The sequence below is a fragment of the Sceloporus occidentalis genome, unplaced genomic scaffold, assembly GCF_023333645.1.
Source record: "Sceloporus occidentalis isolate IW3139 unplaced genomic scaffold, rSceOcc1.0.p SCAF_76, whole genome shotgun sequence".
In the NCBI taxonomy this organism is placed as follows: Eukaryota; Metazoa; Chordata; class Lepidosauria; order Squamata; family Phrynosomatidae; genus Sceloporus; species Sceloporus occidentalis.
The window spans coordinates 3,190,450-3,213,867 of NW_028317056.1; the positions used below are offsets into that span (position 1 = coordinate 3,190,450).

Below are 23,418 nucleotides of genomic sequence, written 5' to 3' on the forward strand. Positions count from 1 at the left end.
GATGTACGAGAAATTTATTTATTTATTAATATTGGTGGAATAAATTACCGGGCTGATATAACCGCGTTTAAGCTGAAAACGTATATTTTTTGGGGAACTCTATCTCGTAAAAAAATTAAGTAATATGGAAGCTGCGCCCTCAACTGTCAAAATCGCGGGGACTGTTTACCCGTGTCATGTTAGGTAGACAACAGCGCACCCAACTGCCATACTGCTGCCATATAATCAGGCAACCACGACTGTCATAACCACAGAGACGGCTCTCTACAGAAGGACAACGTTCCCAACTGCCAGAATCACAGGGACTGCTCCCCTGATATTATGAAAAATAACTCCCCCAACTGTCAAAATTACCTCTTCCACAGGGATAGCTCCACTACTCCCCACTCACAAAGCTGGTTGTCTGTTATTATCTAAAACGGGCTCAGGCCCCCAGAATTACAGGGACCCCTCAACCAATTGGGATTTTCCCTCGCCATCAACTGTCCCAGGGACGAGATACGTGATTATGTTTAATTGAATTTCTATCATTTTTTGTTTAGATAGTTCTAAGACTTGACATTCCGGATTCTCATCGTCAATGCCAGTATCCTGTTTCTTAATTAGCAGGAACAAGTTAACCATTTAATGATATCCCAGGTTAATAGAAAAGCCTTCTGTCCTGGCTGTCCACCCAGAAGGTCTCTGACAGACAGTCCGTGGTGACTCAACGCCAGCCCAGACATTTTATGACTGCCCCAACCTCTTAATATCTTCTTACAATGAGTCACCTGAATATCTGATGACACGGGGGCCGAGCCGGTCATATGAGGAGGTGAAGACATACGATGTAGCTGTCCACATGTGGTCCATCTTGGCGCAGACCTTTGACCGGCGAACCATTTCCTTCATCAGTGATCCGAATCGCAGAGCGGTTTAAAGCAGAGATCAAAGCCAGAGAGGGGACAGCAAGCCTGCCTCAGGCCGGAGCGTGGCTTACAGATGTCCTCCTGACAATCAACCAGGTGTCTCCGCCATTCACTTTTCCTGGTCATTAACGGTTAACCCCTTCATTTGGGGCGAGCGTTTTGTACCATTCTGCATGAATTCCATTAAGTTGCAAAATATTACTGTATACCGGTGTAATTCGCAACAGAAGATTATAATATGGAGGTGTAACATTTTGCGACATGGTAGAATGGGTGAGACTGCCGCTCCATAACAGGGACACTTGGGAGGTATAAAAAAAATATGCCTGACATGAAATATAATATTTAATGTTAATATTCATACTGTGAGCTCCTTTTTTTAATCATCTTTTGTATGTAAAAGATTCTGTAAAAAAATTTATATTGTTTTCTTGTTTTTTTATTTAGGGTCTGATCAAAATCCGCGGGGACCGATGCTGGAGAGATCTGACATGTATGAACTACCATTACGAGGTAAGGAGTATTTCTGGAGCGTCATCGTATACCCGACATCCAATGACTGTTGTAGCTTCGATTCTCCGGGCTAGGCTTAACTCCCCATTAAAAACCCCCCAATAACGACACCGCACACCATAAATATGGATGAGAAAAGGCCACAGCCAATTTTATTTATTAGAGTCATTGTCACGCCAAAACCTGAAACAATAAACATCGGTGCGTTAACAACGACAACGACTCAAACACCAACATGTAAATATATACAATAAAACACCCAAGCTTGCCAAGCAATCCAGGTACCATAACCAAATGCCACTTAAGGAAGGGACATACCGAGATGCCCCCACCCTGACCTGAGGTTCCAGCACTGACAGCCAAGAACCTCCCACCAGATGTTACCAACCATTCACTTACCACCACATTAACCCCCTGGATACCTGGCAAGCTGCCGCCCCACAGACTGTGACAAACGACACAAACCTTCAAACAAAACAAAAAGGGAGGGAGGGTGGGACACGCAACCAGGTAAGCTAACCACAAAAAATGGTTCCTGAGCCCGGGAAAGCAGCCACTTATATAATCTACCCCCAACTCCACCCCCGAAATTCCCGCCAAAAAGCCTACCCCTCCTCCGCACAACAGTCAAGGCCCACTATAGCCCATGCTGGCCCCCCCGTGGGCATCATTGATGCCGGGGGGGGTGGATTGCACAGCGAAACAGGACCCTACGACATAACATAGACCTAGGATGGCAGGTCTAGGGGGCAGCATTTCCCCAGCCACAAAACTGGAGGGGGGGGTCGCCCTTAGGTGATCTGGCCCCCAGATGTGCTGCGGCTCAGCCTCCAAAGCGCTGCTCACCACTATGACACGGAGCGCTGGGATATGGCGCTCTGCACTCAAGATGGCGGCCGCGGAGGTTTAAATACCCCGCTGATGGGACCGTGCCTAGAGGTTAGAAGTCGCGAGTCCATCCAGTGTTGGGTGGGTTGAGGAACCCAGAACCGCCATGTTTTTAGTAATAAAGATGCTGACGGTGTTGGTATTTATGATATCCCATCGCCCCCGGACGGACCCTGCTGTCCTAACATCCCAAGGCTGGGGGTGGCTCTGTGACCTGCTGATTTACTCGTTAGTCACCCCCTTGGAGCTGACAAATAATTACCTTTTCTTCACCGTAATGTGCGAACCCCGTCCGCATCGCTTTCATGTTTAAATGTGGAGCTACATCACCTGCCCGCTGTGTGGGTAATTGGTGGCCTCTAGCCAGACCACAAAGTGACTTTGTAATTTTCAGCCGCTCTGTGTGCCTCCGATCCCCGGGTCTCCGCAGCTCGTCGGGGTAGATCTTTAACCGTGAGAACCATGCAGGGCAATAGCTTTGTCTGTCTGTAGGTGATAAACGCCGGAGCCGGAGGGCAAACATCATTTATTAGCCGAGCATCAAGCTGTATTGATCGCTTCGGGGATCTTCAAAGCCTGGAGCGGTAAAGCTGTCGGAATGTCTGATGTGATATTAGGGCCTCGTTAGAGTTCCATGCGCTGGGGTTACTAGATGTGCGTATTATACATTTGGGGGGGGGTAAATTAAATATTTCACACACTATACAACCGGTGACCCCTGGTTGACCCAACAAGAAAAACACTAGAGGAAGTTTTATCTTAATGAGAGGGTGGTGGATAAGTGGAACAGCCTCCCAGCAGAGGTGGTAGAGGGTAATACAGTGAGGGTATTAAACATGCATGGGATAGACATACGGCTCCTGAATCTAAGACAAGACCAACGACCGATTAAGGTTTGAGTCTTTACAGCAGGAGAAAGGGGCAGACTAGACGGGGGCCGGATGGGGCCGATGTGCCGGCAGATTCTAGGTTTCTTCATTAAAGGTTTTAATGCATAACAATATTATTCGATTGTTACACCCGAGGCCTTAGACTTGCGTGAACGCATTGAGGGTGCGCTGTTGTGTTTTGGACCTCCTGCCACTAGTTGGCGCACTAGATGGAGCCCCGAGAGTCCACTACGACCATTGGGGATCCTTGCCACCATTGGTACCGACCACCCTCATAACCTACTGCGTGTATAGACGGCCGGGGTCCTCAGGATTAGGGTCCCCTGCAATCCGCGCGCACCACTGAGATGTGTCCCCCAGCGTTTGCACCGTTTCCCCCTGCGGTCAGGGCACGCTTCAAGACTTCTCCAAATTCGAAGAACAAAGAAAAAGGGGAATTAGCTAGTGTATGAAGCAGGGGAATTTGGGCTTTATGAAAACACGCAGTCCAACAAAGAGCATTTCTGTTAACCTTTTCCTCACAAAGTGGCTTCTGAAGGACGTCGCGGCAGACGGGGGTTTTGGATCTTTTTCAGAGCAGCAGAACGTCGCGCCGGGAGCTGAATTCTGAGGCTGAAATTTCTGTAGTCAAATGAGTTCCATTGTTAATGGGATGAACTCCTGGCATGCAAATTATCCATGCAAATATTACATGCAGAATCCGGTTCCTAGGAGTGTTTGCATACCCACCGAGACCACTCACTGAGCTGAGGGGGGTTCAGTGTCGGCTCTGGCTCCAGTTATGGGGGGTGCCATGTCGGTTCTGACTTTGGTGTTGGGGGTACCATGTCCGCTCCCACTCCAGGTTGGAGTACCATGTCGGCTCTGACCCAGGGGTGGGGGCACCGTGTCGGCTCTGACTCGGGTGTGGGGGTACCGTGCCGGCTCTGACTCGGGTGTGGGGGTACCGTGCCGGCTCTGACTCGGGTGTGGGGGTACCGTGTCAGCCCCTTCTCAGGTGTTGGGGGTACTGTGTCCGCCCTGACTCAGGTGTTGGGGGTACCATGTCGGCTCTGACCACTTGAAGAGTGTTCCTATCATCGTAACAACCAATATTATTAGACCAGCCCATTGGTTGCTTTGGGGATAAAATCCATTTTCAAACTTTCCCCCAAATTCACTATTTAACCGAATTCGTATTTTTTTTATACAATGACGTTTTAGTTTTTTCAGGCTAATTTTTTTTTTTTTTTTTGCTGTACAATTTCCTAGAATTCTTCCGATAACTTGGTTTCGCCGTCTTATTACGTGAAATCTTTTTTCCCCAGAAGCCAAACCTTCTCTAGAATGTCATTAAACACATTCAGAAAGTTGCAGAAACATGAAAAGCTTTATTTAAAAAAAAAAATAATATATAAAATAAACTCCATCTGGGCAACTTAATTAAAATGACAGATTCCTTCATTATTGCATATCTTCAAAGTGACTCGGAGCGGCCAGCAGTAGCGGAAAGGGTTAATGGAGGCATATAAACCATGGATCTTAATTAGCCGTCCATCGGTAATTAGCAGCAGAAGGGAGAGCGCATGCTGTGTTAGCCCGGTGCTTGTTTAATAAGCCTAACATCTTAAGGAGCCGTAATTACTCCGTTAAGCCAGGCCTGGCTCATAATCTTATCAGGCAATATTAAAAGGGTGACGTGAACCCCATCCAGTAGCCGGGCTCCCCAATTATTTGCCTCGTTAGCCCGTCTCCTCCAACGTTCTCATTACTCGGGCTGCTAATTTGGAAGAGGTAGGACTTGGGAACTAAATACCACCAAATACCCTTAACTTTATCAGAAATGTATCCTGTGGCACTTCACAATTGGCTAAAGAATGGAAAAATAGAATGGAACAAGATCTTGAGTTCCAAGTCCCCCCCAACCCGGAACACAAGGTCCCGATCTGGACCCCTGAAATGTTGGGGTGTGCTAGAGTCAGAACTACGTGTTCACCAGGTACGGTCGGTCTACATTCCCCCCATCATTAACAGACTTGCCTGCTGGGAGTTGTAGTTCTTTCACAGCTGGATACCATCTAGGCCTGTTCGTCTTCATGGCTGGGGTCTGGAACGATGGGCAGAATGGAGAGACCGGCCCTTCTTTTGGGGGCTTCCACGTAACCGGCACTCCTAAAAAATAACCTCTCTCAAAAAAAAACGCAAGCGAAAAAACAAATTGCGGCCATTACCCGAGCGGCAGGTCGGGCTGATTGGAGGCTCGGAGCAGGTTGTCTCATCTGCTTGTCTGGAAGGGGTTTTGGAAGCTTCAGACCTGCATGCAAGCAATTATCCGCCGGCTTGGCGTGCACGCCGAGGGCAGAGGCAGTAACCCCGGCAGATAACTGTCAGCATACCATCAAAACGTTATTACCCGGCGTCTGGGTTTTGTATTCCTAGAGCGTTATAATAGTCCTGAGGATTCTTAATGTTTCCCAGGTGTGTTCGCAGCCTGGTGAGTCCAACGGACGGACACCCCGAGAAACCCAGCTTCCTCCGTTCTGCTAAAATCATTTCACCTTCTCCCGTTTCTGCAGTTATTATAGGGGGGCGACACAGTGTCAGGGTGGTGGTGACGCCGTGTCCCCCGCCTCCATTCTTCTAGCGATTTGTCGTCACTGACCTATGACATCATGCACTGTAAGCGAGTAGGGAAGGGACTTATCAGCGTTATCAGGGGCATACCCCGCTACACCACCTGTGTCTGCCACCGCTTAACCTCACCTTGAAAGCTCCTGGCCAGAAATGTCCAGGTCCTATCTGGGAAGAAAAGGGCTGTCCGTACATAGAAGTCCTTCCAGCAGAGCTGGTAATGTCCAATACAGTGACTCGCCTGCTCCTTTAATTTATTTAAAGATTGTGAGCTCACAAGACCAAGACCCCCTTCTCATTCTGTACCTTTTTTTTTTTATATACATGTTTTTTATGTTACTTTTCACTCTTCCTATTGGATTAGCGCTCCCGAATCCGCTGGCGCTTTATAACGTGATAAGCGACCCGACGCTGCTACGATATTATTTCGGTGTTTAGTTCCATCTGTGGGTGCGGACTTCTCGATGGCGCTCAGAATAACTGGCCGCCTCGTAGACCCGGGTTATGGAAAACACTAATTCCCAGTAAATGTATCAGTGACATTATTGACGGAAGCCGGGAGCCGCTGCGGCGGGAGAGAAATGAAGACGCTCGCTGATTTTCCGAGACAGCATCTTGTTGGGTAGTTAATTGAAGCCCGAGGGCCATGTTTTAATGATGTCAGGGCAAATTCCTCGAGGTTCGAGACCTATCCACTAATTCAAACCCCTCCCTCCCGCCAGTGATGGCCAATTACAGTCCGCGGGGGTGCCTGACGCTTGTCATCCTCCATGGTCATTTTTTGGGGGGGGGGTCTTGTTTAATAATCTTCCTTTTGAAGCCTAATTTGTCCACGTTGGAAAGATTCCATCCCACGGCGTAATATTCACTTGTAGGGCAAATTCAAGATCCACATTTACCCCACCCGTGGAGGAGTACAACATTCCACGCTCCTGCGCCCCTTCCTGATTTTAACTATATTGCTATTCTTTTTCTTCTTTTTTTTATTAAAATGACACATTCATATGATATTTATATATAATATATATAATTAGTGTCCTTCCGCACAATTAGTTCTCCCAATCTTTGCTCTAAAAGCTGATCTCCCCCAATGGTGCAGCCCCATATGCAAATAAAGAACTGCACTGGTGACTAATTTGCATATGGGGACACCTTGCCTGTAAACTCATCTTGTCTTTGTCATTGATTTGATGGCAGAATCACCAGCCAAACGACCTACATGGCTGAAGAGTATTTTTTGTTGTTGTCCTGACTGGCCCTTTAAATTATACTTTTATAGAAAAAAAAAATTAACTCCGTGACTGCTGGGTATTTTGAAGAAATTTCTGAAGAGGTGAACATCCCACCCATCGCAAGGACCTTTTCCGTATCAGTCGGGTTTCATTAAGCTGTGACAGTTGTAACGCCCCCCCCCCCCCCCCGGTAGTGTACAACTCATTGGATTTCTCGCTCCTAATCAGCTTAATCCTTCCATTCCCCCCTTCACAGCCACTTAATCAGCTCTTCACCGGCTCTCTACCCCGCTTCTCCTAATTGGCTTTTATCTTGTTGAGATGCTTGTTAAGCCCGCAGAAGACAGGAGCACCTTCTCCATTTACCCGACGCGAGCTCCTGTTCTCCGCGTCAGCTGTTAGATCCCAACGTTAATGACCTGGAGGTCCCTTGGCGTGTTAGAGAGCTGATCCTGCCCGGGGACTGATTTTTATGTTGTCACGTTCGGGAAGGGGGTAAAACATCTCTGTTGCGTCTGAAGTCTGCGCTGCACCCTTTCTGAACTGATTTGTGGGATCCTTGAAATATGTCTTTAGTTTCACGGTGCCGGATTCCAAACCGCGTTGTTAATCGTGCCATATAAACACTGTGGTAGGCCAAGGATACGCAACTTAGAGCTTTCCATCCAGACTTGAACTTCCATAATCCTCCTCTAGCCTTATACCGTGGTGGGTCAGCTCCAGCGGGATAGTTCAGAGAAGGCCGTTGGCTTGTAGGAACGTTCACAATTTCTTGAAATTCTCTCCATCTTGAAGGTGCTTAGAGGTTTACTCTTTGGGGGTCCCAACAAGAAGGAGGTGGAGGTGGCTGACGCCATATCTGCCCTTGCTTCACCCCTAATGTCCACCCTATCCACCTGATCAACGAGTTTGTGGTGGGAGAAAAGGCCACATAGATGCCTTTAAGTAACAGAGGTGTGAAATATCTCTAGGTTCCATCACACCAAAAGGTCAATTCCAGAAACTAGTAGAACCTCACCTTTCTGGAATGTTACCAAGTATCTTCTTCTTGGCTTCCATTGGTATTGAATAAAACATTCTAAGGATTAATGGTAATCAGGATTTACCATTTTTTTTCTTCACAAACGTCAATATTAGAATAAGATGGCTTTCATATGGAGCTTTGGACAGGTTTGAAGAACATCAGCAGAACGCCATTGATAATATAACATCAAGTTACTCGACAACAAAATACGGATTGTAATTTTATTGTTTTTGCCTTATAATCTGATACAAAAGTTCCTATTTTTTATTTAATGCCATTTGGTTGAAACCTTATTTCTGGTTTAATTTTGTTTCTTTAAAATGATAACGCTTAAAGGTCCTGCCTATAGGGTTCCAAATGGTGGCTTGGGGACAAACATGACACTCAAAAACAACTTTATAAAATGATGCCTTTGCTATTATTTTTGGATTAATTTTTTTCTTTAGAATTGTGCGTTTCTCTGTCCGATCATAAAAAAACCTGACCTATCAACAATTATCGTGACCGGTGACTATCCGGTATCCATCGCGTCTAATTCTAAGGTCACGCAGCTGGAAGGTGACTCCCCAAAACCAAATGGTTAAAGTCAAATTCTGGGGTCCCCCCCCCCTTTCTTGCTCCGGAGTCGTGTGCTTGGAGCTGACCTCTCATCTGGACCTATAAATCACCTTCCACGCCATTATGAGCAAAATCCTACAGTCCTATGCATGCACAATGGTCTCCTTTGTCTAGTGCTAATTTAATTTATAGCTTGGACTTTCCAAGCGGTAGCAAACAAAAGCTGACACATTATACGCTCCCCTCCAAAAAGAAAAAAAAAAACTGGCACAGAATCTGGTAACCGGGACATTAACTATTTTGCTGTAAGATTTCAGCGGCGCTCTGCTACGCTAAGCTGTCGGCGTGGGCCGCGAGGGGGTTTAAACACGCATGGGATAGACATACAGCCCCTGAGTCTAAGACGAGACCAACGACTGATTACGTTTTGAGTCTTTACAGCGGGAGAAACGGGCAGACTAGTCGGGGGCCGAATGGGGCCTATCTGCCAAAAAAATTCAAAGGGACCCTAATTACCTTCTTCATTATCGCCCTTTTCTGTATACAAAGCATTTTCTTACACGTTAACCCCTTAAGGACAATGGGTGGTCCCTAAACCCATTGAAAACAACGTATTTTGAGCCCGCACATGTACGGGCCTTGTCATTATTAACAAATAATACCAGAGTAGGCTTTGTGGGGACGGCCATTTTGTTTTTCTGGCAGGACTCTTACGAGGCAGCATTGATTCTAATGCGATTTATAAACGTGGAACTCCTATTTCATCACTTTGAACCCAGTTCTGTGAGAGATGTTAATATAAAAAATGTCTTGTAACTTAGTTTTGTAAATATATTACAGTTTAACCCTTAACACTTCTAATTATTAGCTTTTATTGAAAGACTAGTTGTGTTGCAAGGAAGTAAAAGTGAAGCAATAGCAACTAATCCAATATTTCTCATTGCTCCACTTTGGACGATCCAAGGGTACTTGGGGATTTTGGCCCGGATCAGACGGGTTTCTCAGTGACAGGGGATCTAGAACCAGGTTAAAATACACCGGAAAATCTACCGAAAAACAGATATGGCTGTATCAACCCAAGAGAAAGTTTTTTTAATTGAGGGAGAGACCTCTGAGGTCCTGAAGGCTTGTGTAACTTTACATTTTTTTATTTTTTGTGTGTTGGCCCAATAAAAGGTATCAACTTTGACTAAAGACCTCATACCTCCTGCCAAAAAGTCTGGAGGCCCAGACTGAGTGATACACTGTACTTTTATCGAAAGGGCGTTCTCTATTCACCGGGAGACAAACATGACTTTGGAAATATAATTTTAAAACACCTTCATCGGTCGTCCGAGGCGCTAGTTAATTTATTAGCTGGCGCGGTGCCCATCCTGCCCGTATACCTCCGGCTGGGGATCCTCCCAACACCGCAGGACCAATTTTGAGGGTAATTGAGCATATGGTGAAAAATAAGCAACTTGATTGTTGGTTAGCGTTGCATCTGTGGGGCACGGAACGGGTTAAACTGCCGTAATACATTTATTCTGCGGGGAGGAACCATGCATTAGACAGCTGCGGGGCCGTTATTTGCCGTGGCGTTGGGCCACTATTATTTTTATGGCCGCCATCTTTTTTTGAGTTGTGATCTTCCTCCGAGGGTACTTTATGTAGGCGAGGAGGCGTATGGGCAAATGTATACCTCCACAGAACACAGGGCACTTTCCCGCTGTCTCGCTTTGCCCTGTCCAGGTAATGATGTCATACTAATTTCCCAGAATGAGGGCAAAAAAAATAATTATTCTGTATGATACAGAACCTCTAGATTTTCCAGGCCCCTCATTGTGGCTTAAAACAGGGTCACATTTGCACTTTTGTGATAACGATGAAAGCTGGCCCTAAAAAGTGGCTCCTTTAGAGTGTACAGACTTTTTTTATTTATTTATTTTTTTACTCACCGGATTTTTTTTACCTTATTCAGTAGAAAAAAATAAAAAAATAATATTTTGTTTTAAACTATTCAACAGATTTTACAGTGGAGGATATAAATTTAACTCCCACTTGGGACATCACATTGACAGCAAAAAAAAAAGTAAAAATAAATAAAAAATATAAAAAATAAAAAAAAATCATCCAGAAAAGAGACAAAAAATATTACTGCACATATGTTGTAAGGACTAATATTTTGTCCTCATAGTAATTCTTTAAATTCTTTAAAAATTATTTAAAAAAAACCCCCAAAACAAATAGAACTACTTTTTTTTGCCTTAGAAATATCCAGCCCCACGTTAGTGTATCCGTATATAAAATGTCACTTTTCGTACGTATATAACATGTAATTTGTACTCGATCAATCCGTGGCTCCAAAACTCAATTAAAAAGGCTTAATAATTATCCAGAAAGGTCAGATCACGCTGAGGACGGAGGCAGTAATTTGTTTCAGATCACAAAGTTCTAAAGGGTAAAATTAAAGTGTCTGTGGCCCCCCCTGGGGTTGAGGACAATGGCCCAGCGGTGCTTTACTGTCCTATCAGATGTCTTGTGTGGGACCCCTGAGAGGTCAGCCCCTCTTACCCAGAGACGTGGGCCGGGACAGTGAGTTGCCCCCAGGTGAAAGACTTCATCCTCTGATACAGTCACCTTCACCCGGCTTGTGATCTCGTACGGCAACTTAAAATAGACTTCAAAGAAGACTAAACAAGCCCGACGTTAATCAACAAGTTAACCAAACTTAACATTTTTTTTAACACACCATACAGTTTTGTTTTTTTAAGGATATCTGGGGAGAAAAAAAAGTATTTAAGCCAGTATTTGCAATCCCTTAAAGTTTGATGAAGTGTCCTGATTGGCTGATTATTTCACTGCTTTAATATCTACGTGTTTTAATTGGCACAGGAAACAGGAAGTAGGTAGCGGCTTAGTTGCGCGTCCAGAGCGCCCAAAATCTTGGTAGGTAGCAAGAAATACCTCCATCTACCTGCTATTATGGTAACGCCATCTAGAGAAGACACAGTATTGTCTCCAGAAGTAACTTTTGAGGTCATCGTTTTGAACATTCCGTGGTATTTTTTGGAATACGGACGGACGAGCTTAAACTTTCGAGCATTTCTGGCTGTGTTCCTGGTTAAAAAAATTAGAAACCATTTGAATGATTGATCAGAAATATCAATTTTCTCACCGGAAATAGATTTTACTTTCGGATTAGCTGTCGGATCGGGCCCTCGTCTCCATGAGCCGCGAATATAATCTCCGGCAATCTAGTAAATGAAAGGTATCACGCACACCTATACAAAGGTGTAGTATGATATTTCCTCTTCGGTAATCGTAGCCCCATTTATAACCAAATTTGCCCTCCGCCTCTCCCTTGCAATTTGTCGGGTTTGTTTTTCTGCTGGCGAGTGGAGGGTAACGCGATACCTTTGCTCAGCCCGAGCTCACCCTCCAGCTCTCTCCTCGATGTATGGAACCAATTTGAAAATTCCGAGCATGGTGAATCGGAGAAAGTGCCAAGTGTCATTCCTGCGAAGTGAATTCTCAAGTCCGAAGCCCCTTTTAACGAATTGCTTTGATTCTTGACAGCCTACCCAATATCTGTGGTTGTCTGATCAGAGCACGACCTTAATTGAGACAAATTGCCTTTTTTTAAAACAAAAAAAATGAGATAGTCCAATGAGAAATGAATCTAGGCAAAAATAGGCAAAAATGGGCCCATTGGGTGCAGAAGAATGCTTGAACTTTGACGGTCCCTCAAACCTTCCTGAGAAGGTTCATCAATGATGTCATTGAAGAAGTGGCTCAACAGCTTAATTCATCACCATTGGGTTGGTGACCTCATAGCTGAGCATCTTGGGACGCCTGTCAATGGATTTTATACTGATAGGTCAAGTAACTCAGGCCAAGTTTAACCCTCTGTCAATCTCAAAATAATCTTCATAAATCACCAGGAACCTAAACCTTTCATGAACAACCCACCTAAAGTTACAATGGGAATTAATATGCAGTTTAACCATTCAACCAAATAAAACCAAAATTATTATTATTAAGTAATGAATAAAATATTTTAGCTTATTTTAGCAATTCTCTGTTTCCCTATTTTTTTATATATATATTTAATTTGTAATTCATAATGGAACTGAAAGATTTGTCACTGCCGGCATTTGATGGATTTCCATAAAAAAAATAGCGTCCGGCGTTAACAATGTTAAAAATGGTTCTGAAGAAAGGGTCTGGCTTGAGGTCCTTCATGTGGTGCGGTGTTCCTGTCACCCCCAGGACATTAAATACAATGGAGGCCCTCTTCACGCTGCTAGAAAGCTATGCTGAGCATTCGCCAGAACTAATTCTTTTAAAGCCCTTAATTACAAGAGAGGGTCTTGTGACATGAGGTTATTAGTAGATTTTATGGAAACGCATAAAAAAAAATAAGATGAACGCGTCCAATTTCAGCAGCGGGTCGGTTTTCCGCGATCCTTTCTACTTTGAAGGAAATGAAAAGACGAGATATCAGAAATAAACTCGGATGGGGTGTCCCATCTGACATTCAAAACATTCACTTGAGGAAGATGAAATTATTCTAATCATATACATTGTAGAAAATCTTTATTCTACAGCAACGTGAGGGATGTACAGGGTAGTCACATCCCAATATATGCCCCCCCCCCCGTGTTACCCCCAACGACAATAGTAGCCACAGCTATTATTAAGGCTGATTCAAGGTTGTGGTTAAAAGGACTACAAAGATACCTTCATTGAGCGGAGACGGACGCTTAAACTTATTATATAAGGGCTGGTGCTTGTCAAGGTATGAAGAACAAGGAAGTCTGTCTTCTCGTGTCTGTCCTTAAGTCTCATAAGAAAGCTAAATAAAATGGCTTTTTAGGTTTCCATGGTTTTCCCTACAACAGAACCGACCGATCCTCCATCACCGTGCCCACCATGTGACACTGCGGACAAGGACGAGGTTTTGAAGAGAACTTGGCCCTATTCGCTAAAGGGAGAGTCATGTTTCCGCTCGTAGACTTCTACATCTGCAAGAGCTTGGCTGTCCCTGGTTAACGTATAGCTAAAGCAGTGAGAGGCCAAAGCCTCCTCAGCCATTGAATTATACATTATACAGGGCCCGTTACGTCAGAGATACCTGGCAGTGGTTGGCCCTCCATACTGAATAGTGGAGCGAGGGAGTTGAAGCCTTAATTCTCCTGCAAAGTCTCCTTCCAACTCTTCCTTTGGTGAAAAGAACCCTGAGAAGACAACGTTTAGAATGTCCTGAGAAGCTAAACTACTTCTGTTAGGATCAGAATGTTGGCGTTTATTTAGTATGAATATTGGTTCTTGGTTTCTCCGCAAGGCAGTCAGGTGAAGAGAGTCAAGTAACTTCCACGTAGGAGAAATCCCCGCGAAATGTGGAAATACGAACGTTATTTACTGAAACTATTTTGCAAGAGGCCGAGAAAAGAGCGCGTCTCTTCCTCTTCTGATATACGCTACATGTCAAAACGCTCGCAAAACCGGATAAATTTGATTAGCCAGATGTCAGCAGATTCCAGTCCGCCCGACACGTAGGTGGAATGGGGAATAAACGCGGTCATTAAAGACTCGTGCCCATGGCTGCCACCGCATTCCGGACAGGAACCCCACGACAGCACGCTTTCCGACGCTTTTCCACGTCAGGAGAGCCCCCTCTAAAAAAAAAAAAATTCCTCGGCTCGGCAATGAGGCTTGCGCTCCGTACCTGGAGCCCCGGTTCTTATTAAAGCCTTCGCTAGGGTGTCTGTAATGCTGGAGAAATTCAACCAAGCGAAGCGAATCGCCGCAGGCTGACCGGGAGGAGAAGTTCTTGAGTAAATATATACTGAATTTCAGACAAAATGGTTTTAATTATTATCAATAAGGAGAATTGAATTATTAGAACCATCTGTAAGTACCGGCGTCTGCTGTTACCCCGCGTTCCGTTAATTGCCTTTGACTGGAGGATCTGCGAGTAGAGTCTGGCCCTCCTAATTAGCGTCCCGATTGTGCGTTGGACAATTATGTCTAAATACTGTGCGTTGCGGTAGCTCGATGATGCAGACCCCCCCCCCGATACCTTCGAGACCGTCCACGGGAGACCACTAGGTGAGCTCACGTCTCAACAGGGGGCAGCAGCGGGGGGCTCACAGATGAATGTTGGAGCTGATGATGTTGCTGCGTTTCTTTACAAGAGCCCTCCGGGGTTCCTCCGATGCTGGAGCTACTTCAATACGTGTGTAAAGCGGACCCCCCACCATTTTTTGTTACTATTATCAGATTAAAAATACTTTTTTCAAAAATATTTTACAGTTTTTATTGTTTTTGCTCCTTAATATAATGTTTTCGGGCAGCTGCATATTAGCCCTGTTATCTGAGCCCCGATCTACTAGGCAGTAGAATGGCTCAGTCTTAATCACCCAGCTGGACACTCTGACTAATTAAAGTCTGTGGAGGATCAGACTTCATTAGCATCGCCATAAAGCATCAGCTCGGTGTGGTGTTGGACCCGGGAAAGTCACCCAAAATATCACATGACTGACAGCATGCTGTATGCTGTATTATTCTGCGTGGCTCCGTTCGGAAGGTTCTGAATATGTTTGGGGTAATTATATCTCTGCTCTGGAGATAAAGGGTGGAAACAAATGCAGCTTCGGGGTGGCTGGAGAAGTGGTGAGAACATACCGTGTCAAAGCTGTCCACTGAGGGCCTGGTGAGGAGAGAATAACCAGACAGATATCACTTATTTACCAAGAACGTGGAACCTGGGAATGGATTCATTAATAGACATCATTAAAAAAATATGTCTTAGAATGTCCAGCCACGGTGCTTGCGATGTGTCCACAGTGCGGCCGATTTAATTCTTTAGCCTAAACGCTGACGCGGCTGGACTTACCAGCTGCAACCGGCAGGGGTCCCAGAGCGCCTGTCAGGGTCAGCCACTGGACCGTAGGGGGTCTCTTTAGGAGCACCAGGGGCCGAATTTGCAAGAAACTCATCAATTACACCCTTTCTTCATCAATCCTGGAATCCATAAAGAACCAACTACCCCAACCCATGAATTCTCCGCGTTCTACCGCCGAACCGTATTTTATGAGCCAATGGGGTTACGCGGTTAGAATATCTCATAGACCCCAGGTAGATGTTACAATTATAACAAAGCTGGAAGCCCATAAGTAGAACGTTTTGCAGAATTATTATGGCTCCTTCCCACCCGGACGCTCAAGGAAAACGGTCCGGTGGGCTCCACAATATCATTACATAGAAATCTCAATTTTTATTTAATTGGAGGAAATTTCCATTCTTCCTAATATTGGGATCACAGGAATGGAATGGATCGTCGCCATCCTCCAAGGTCACCTAGTCTAATCGCCTGTTTCTCCTGCTGTAAAGACTCAAACCTTAATCAGTCGTTGGTCTCGTCTTAGATTCAGGAGCCGTATGCCCATCCCATGCATGTTTAATACCCTCACTGTATGGACCTCTACCACCTCTGCTGGGAGGCTGTTCCATTTTTTTCCCGTTTGTACTTTATTGCATCCCTTTTAAACATTTATGTCACATACAAGAGAAATAGAAATACCGGATAACGCTGGAGCTTCACCGATGTGCCGTTGCAGAAGTAAACAAATCATTTAAATAAATGCAAGATAAGAGAATAAAACCCGTTGGTTGCATCATCCATGAGATTTGAAAGTACCAAAACATGCCACAAATTTATTCCTCTTTTTGGAGAATATTTTTGACCTAATTTGTTTTTTGATTTTTTTGTTTTTAACTATTTTAATCCAAATAAACTATATTGGTTATACATAATTTGGAGTTTATTAAAGGGACCGTTTATAGAAGAACCCATATTATAGAGCAATTTAATATGCATTCTTCAAAAAAGGAAAAAATAAAAAAATATACTTACCTCTGAGGTAGAAGCTGCAGCTTCTCAGTGATCTGATGCCACTGCTTGGCTACGTGAAGCAGCCAGTTAATGGGATCGCTTTCCGCATGGGAGGATCGCTTCCGTCTGCAGCGGCCCCCCCTATAATCAGTGCGCATGGTTTATCAGATTGTATGGAGTTTAACGAGTCAGCGCAGGCAAACTGCGACGTCACTGATGGAACTGGGATCTGTCTTACTGTTCATAAGTTTGGGGTCACTCAGCTGTTTTCGTGGGAAACAAGGAAATTTCTGGCTGTAACATAACTGAAGAAAGGGTTTTCTAACCATCAGTTATCCTTTTAAACTTAAACTTGGATCAGCGAACACCACGTGCCATCGGAACACAGGAGTGATGGGAGTGATAAAGGGCCATTGGGACACAGGAGTGATGGGAGTGATAAAGGGCCATCGGAACACAGGAGTAATGGGAGTGATAAAGGGCTATTGGAACACAGGAGTGATGGGAGTGATAAAGGGCCATCGGAACACAGGAGTGATGGGAGTGATAAAGGGCTATTGGAACACAGGAGTGATGGGAGTGATATAGGGCCTATGAAGAGATTCCATTAAAAATAATTTACAACATTAACCCCGTCTGCGCTGGATTTTGGATCCATTTCATGTTATTTTAATGGAAAAAATCCACTTTTCTTAAAAAACAAGGAAGTGACCCCAAACTTTTGAAGTGTAGCTTCACATTCATGAGTTTTTCGTGTATCGGCAGTTTTACTGATTTACTCGGCAGAATTTATTAAAAAAAAATCACAATATTCTGAAGGAATATCTCCTGATCCGTAACTCCAGCAAAGACGTCAGAGAAAGGAGCTTTGCGTTTGGCCTCTTAGCTGAATGAGAAGTAGAAGTCGGGCTTTACGGGCGTTTTGGGAGTTACCTTAAATTCAATAAAGTCTGATTGTTTAATGTTCGCGTTTTCAGGGTGTTTTTTTTTTTTTTTTTTGCAGGATTTTTTCTTTCTTTTTCTTGTTTTTCAGGGCTTTTTCCAACACCTCTTCCCAGCCTTTTCCTCCCCGGTCGGCTCAGACTCCGGCTAGTCTGGGCTTCCTTCTTACAAGCCTTCTGCTCCCTTAACTCAGCGGGAGGACTTGTGTGCTGGGCAGAGACGGGGAGAGCGGCTCTTAAAGCTAAAAGCTTTCAGCTACGGATTTATTTGGCAATGAAAACAACCTGCCTTATAGCGCAGTATACCCAATTAACCAATTAATTGCCAGCGTCTAGATATATAAGCAGGGCATTGAGGCTAACGCATTTGGCCGGCTGCCAGGTGTCCATGCAATGTAACCACCAGTTTTATGCCCTATGCCCATGCCGTGTTTCATGTGATAATACAACCCCCCCCAGTAAATGGAGTTAAAATCCTAAAAAATAATCATGGATTTAATCTAAGACTGGATCCTAATGAATCAGAATTCTGGTGGGCTGTAGGCCATATTTTTTTTGTGTGGTAAGAAAGGGTTAATAATAGAAGGAGCTGCCATGAGCCATTGCTCTGCATGAGAGACATGGAAACCTCCATGTAAAACCACAGAGCTCAACACTGCCCTCTGTAGGACGCCTGCAGTATTGCGCCTTACTAAACATTATTGACGAAAAGTGCTGGATGTTAAGCAGACGGGGCGCGGTGATTAACCCTTTAAGTCTTCAGGGCGTGTGGCCTGATGCATGGGCCATGTAGAGCAATTCGGATGCGGAGTATTTTGAAGCGGTGCAGTCACCATGGGAACCAATGTAATCCCGTTTAGTTCTCCATTTTTACGTCGTCGCCCCTGAATTTCAGCCCGCCAACGCAGAGGAGACGTGTAGCCAATCAGAGGCCACGATGAAACATTTCACTATTTAAGTATGTTTCGGGGATTCTCCCATGACCCTTATATTCTGGTATAATACAGATTTTTTATGTGTTGACAAGGAGACCAAACTAGACTCTAAAAAACATTTACTATGCAATTTATATGTAAAGGGAAGCTACAAAAACATCACTAATCCACCTGTGTTCAAGCAGGTTACTCCGCTGTGGCAGGTTGGTAGGAAAAAAACAGTGGCTGAGAGGCTCAGCTGCCAACCAGACATCCTACAACAATCTAGAAGAATGTGTTCTTCCAGCATATTACCCCAGTAATAAGGTTCTGTGCTACCCTCACTGTATTAACCCCTACCACTTCTGCTGGGAGGCCGTGCCACTTATCTAGCCACAATGTCAGTTAAGTGTATCGGTCTGGTCAGTCCTGTCACATTGTAACCCGTCCCGCCGAGTACAGGTGAATCCCACCGAGATCTCGGTGCGGTTTAAGGGTTAATGATTGGTTTCGTCGGCCCCCGGGGAGGTACAGAAGGCCGCTTGTCGCTGCGCCAGGCTCCGGAGAGAAGGAGCGTTTTGTTCTCGTCTTCGGGGTGACTTTTACCTGCGGCAGGGGAGAGACGTGCGCTACCGATACCCCCGCGCTGCTGATTTATTGAAACTGGAGCCCCCGACTTGTTAGGTTAAGTTTCTGACATGGAATTTCTAAAGGAAAATATACCGTTTGTCGAACTTTTCCCCCCTCCCCTCGCACCGTTTCCCGTCTCTCCCTCCCGTCCATTGGCTCCGGGCCAGGCGTTCGGTAAGCCAGGTAATTCATGCGCGAGCTCCCGGATCTCTCCCGCGTCTCCGGGGCCCGTAGCACGTCGCTGCGGGATTAACTCTTTCAGTCGGGAAAAAAAGGGACCAAACGCACATAAAAGCTGCACGTTATGTGGCGCAATCAGCGGAAACAGTCCCTTCTAAAGAGGGGCAGTTGGGAGGTATGCGTTCGTATCCTTACACATACTCCATGTCTTCAGAAATCCTTGTACGCTTAAACACATATTTGATTAAAACAAATCAAATTAACTCTTTCAGCGCTGGAGTCAGCACAATACATGGACGTAACGATAGCACCAGAGGTGGTGTCGATATCCTAAGACCCCGATAATTTAGATGAAAACTCGATTTTTTTATTATTATTTTAACGCTGATTATATTCTATGAAAGGATGAGCACAGGGGTGCGGAGAACGGACCTTTTTCCCCGTTGGACGCGTGGATCAGGTGGCAGGGGAGACGCATCAGAGCGCTGGCTGAGAATGGTGTGTGCGCATGAACGTGAAAGGCGTCAACGGCCAGTGCTGCCCCTGGAGAGGCAAACGCCTTCACGCCAGACACAGCTCCCATTGAGGCTTTAACGGCCGGGCGATGGCGGCTAGGTAAGGGGAGGAATGTTTGTTTAAAGGAGCCAGCCTAATAACTGCGGCCCTTCTCCTCGGCTCCTGGAGACTGCCTGTCAGTGAGGCCTGGGGATGTTTATTTAATTGTTCACTTGTGGTTCAGACTGGTGCCAGCCGTACGCCACGGCCTATGTACATACAGCACCAGGGAAAGGATACGAGCGTCCCCCGGGCGTCACGCGGCAAAAAAAAACCTCTTCTGTGTCTGCTCGACCCCCAAATTTAACATTTCCACGGCCCCCTCTTTATAGAAACATATTTCAACAGAATCAGAAAGTCTTAAAAAAGAAAGTATGGAAACGTTCAAATATTGTTCAAAATAAGCAGAATTCTGGATTCAACATTTTTAAGGATGATTAACAAGAATGGTGTATGGCAGTGATAAAGGGCCGTTGGAACACAGGAGTGATGGGAGTGATAAAGGGCCGTTGGAACACAGGAGTGATGGGAGTGATAAAGGGCCGTTGGAACACAGGAGTGATGGGAGTGATAAAGGGCCGTTGGAACACAGGAGTGATGGCAGTGATAAAGGGCCGTTGGAACACAGGAGTGATGGGAGTGATAAAGGGCCGTTGGAACACAGGAGTGATGGGAGTGATAAAGGGCCGTTGGAACACAGGAGTGATGGGAGTGATAAAGGGCCGTTGGAACACAGGAGTGATGGGAGTGATAAAGGGCCGTTGGAACACAGGAGTGATGGAAGTGATAAAGGGCCATTGGAACACAGGAGTGATGGGAGTGATAAAGGGGCATTGGAACACAGGAGTGATGGGAGTGATAAAGGGTCATTGGAACACAAGAGTGATGGGAGTGATAAAAGGTCATTGGGACACAGGAGTGATGGGAGTGATAAAGGGCCATTGGAACACAGGAGTGATGGGAGTGATAAAGGGCCATTGGAACACAGGAGTGATGGGAGTGATAAAAGGCCTCTGTACGCCTATGAAGAGATTCTTTAAAAAATTAGCCATTTCCAGCTACAATCGTCATTTACAACATTAACCCCGTCTGCGCTGGATTTCTGATCTGGATTTGATGTTATTTTATTGGACAAAATGTACTTTTCTTTAAAAAAAAAAAAAAAAAAAAAGACTATGAGTTTGTAAGCAACACCAAACTTTTGAACAGTAATATATATATATATGTAAGGTTTTTTAATGCATATAATGTAATATTCGGTGTTTATCTGCATTCACATGAATCTTCTTGTATTTTTATAACCGGTGGAGAGTCATTTATATCACCGGTTCTCTTCTCTTAACCCCAAATATCATTTCACTTGGATCTTTAAATATTTTTTTATTGAAATATCTTTTCTTTTTGAATGTTTTTCCATTGAGTGGCACGTCCGTCTTAACCCTTTCAGGGACATCGGATAAAGGGGATGGTCACCGGGCGATGTTTCATTTTCGGACCTGAAGGGTTACATTTTTTATTTTAAAGAAAAGTCATTTCTAAGTATCCTCAGCCAAGCGGTTTGATTGCCGGCCGCACAATCTTCTCTTTATGAAGTTATTGTATAATACGCTGCTGAGTAGTTTGGGGCTCCCCTGGGAGAAGTCAAGGAGGAGTCCTGGGCAACCGGCCGCTAATGAAATCGGGCAAAACTCCAAAAAAACATGGAATTAGAGGGAGGCAAACGCCTTCTGCCAGAGCAGGATTTCTATAACAAGTCGGCAGACGAGTGATTTCTTTTAAGAGCGAGGAGTTAGTGGAACTAATTGGATTTTAGTACCAATTAGGCGCAATTAAACATTAGATTGAAAAATGTATATATATATGTGGAACCGCCTCCCAGCAGAAGTGGCAGAGGCTAATACAGTGCAGAAAATTTGTAAAAAAATAACAGGTATTGATGAATTCGATTCTCCGCTTTGGGTTTGCGGCAGGGACTCCGATGGGGAAAGAGGCGTGGAGTCGAATGGCAATATTTCATGGGGCAAAGGGGTAATTAGGAGAAGTGGCCGGCAGACTTTGAATCAATGCAATTTGGGGGGGGGGGGGCAGTGCTTTTATATGCTTCATGGATCCGAAGTGTAGTAGTAGGACATGGAGTAGCCGGCCATAACTAGTCCCTGTTGCTCCCAAACTGTAGGCAGGTATGATGTCCCTTGTATTAGCATCAATGCTCAAATTCTGTCTCATTCTTATTCTTTATCAGGATTGGTCTATAACAAAGGGGGTCATCGATAGCGGGGGTACACAGAGCAAAACTCCTCAGACTCTACATATTTGGGGTCATTGAGGAGCATCTCCTGCTCTTGTGGAACCGCGTCTCTATACGCAGCCTGTGCCCTGCTGATGGTTTGGAAGGGTCAGGGCAGGATGGGGGGTCTCCTGCAGTATATGTTCGTAGGGGTTCTTCCACCCGAGAGTGCAAATACGCTACTCAATCTAAAAGGCAATCTAGGCAATCGTAAATTTGCATACCGGGACGTAGAGGGCGATCCAGTTACGTTATGGCGACCGGTTCGATGGCGCAGGTGCAGGTAACCATCGGCACGATACGTCGCTGGGTGGCCACCATGTACACGTTTATTACACTCTTCTTATCTCTTGGAGTCGTGACTTTATTTCCTCGCCCGCATACCTCGGGGGCAGAAACTCTGTTGAATATACATGCCATGCACCCCTACCTTCCCAAGACTGCCCCCGCTGTGCCTGATTGCCAGAACGGGCTGTGCCGGCCCACGGCGCTGGGGAGTATGTGGACCCGCAGTGTTAATCCTCATAGAGCCCACTAATGGTTTAAGGAATTAGCTCGTCGGCCATACTCCTTGATATTGCGGTGGGTTTCGGGGGCAGAGCCGTAACGCACTTTCCCAATAACAAGACTTTCCGAGGCTGTGTTGTTCCATGTGCACGAGGCAGGTGGGACTTAGTCATAAGCCTAGGGGTCAGGGTGTAATCCCCACGCTCTGGGGGGAGATATTAAGGGGTCTTCGCCTGGGAATGGGAGCAGATCCCCCCCCCTCCCGCATGAGCCGTGCGGACATATGGAAGGCATTGTGCAGGAACACACACACGGCGCCCTGAGCTGGCTCCCTCGCTCCACTTTGTTCCGCGGGGCTTCCTCGGCACGGGTTGTTTTCATCCACATGTTGTTTTGGAGATCTGTTTCCCCGTATTAACCTCTGGGATAAACACTTAACCCTTTAACACACTACAAATAGAATGAACGGTAAACAATGCAAGGCCTTGCTCTCCCCAAAAGCTTACGATCTAAAAAACCCCCAAGCTCTCAACCGAATCCTCAAATACCCAGATTAATGAATACCTTTTTGTAAGGGAAATGGCACAGACCTATGTTCAAGCAGGTGCCGACCTTTATCTGTGGGCTTCCCGGCAGGAATTAACCCTTTGTAAGACAGAGTGGCACTGCACACCACTCAAGGATCACAGACGTCGAGCCGGCTCCTGAATCTAAGACGAGACCAACGACTGATTGAGTTTTGAGTCTTTACAGCAGAAAAAACAGGCGATTAGATGGGGGGGGCCAAATGGGGCCAAACTCTTGTTTCTAACGAACCTCCAGAGCTGATGCTTAGATCGAGCGTCTCATAGAAGCCGTCAACAATCAGGTAACCATAATGGCAAATGCAAGGACATTAAACT

The 23,418-nt window shown here is 45.3% G+C and overlaps 1 protein-coding gene across 1 annotated transcript in view; it reads left to right on the plus strand.

The window, feature by feature from the left end:
- The window catches only part of LOC149285782 (lipase maturation factor 1-like), a 92,379-nt gene that overhangs the window by 37,863 nt on the left and 31,098 nt on the right, over positions 1 to 23,418 (plus strand). The window contains exon 5 of the mRNA XM_089494848.1: positions 1,356 to 1,421. Coding sequence (XP_089350974.1) covers positions 1,356 to 1,421 — 66 coding nt within the window. The remainder of the gene's footprint in view (positions 1 to 1,355; positions 1,422 to 23,418) is intronic.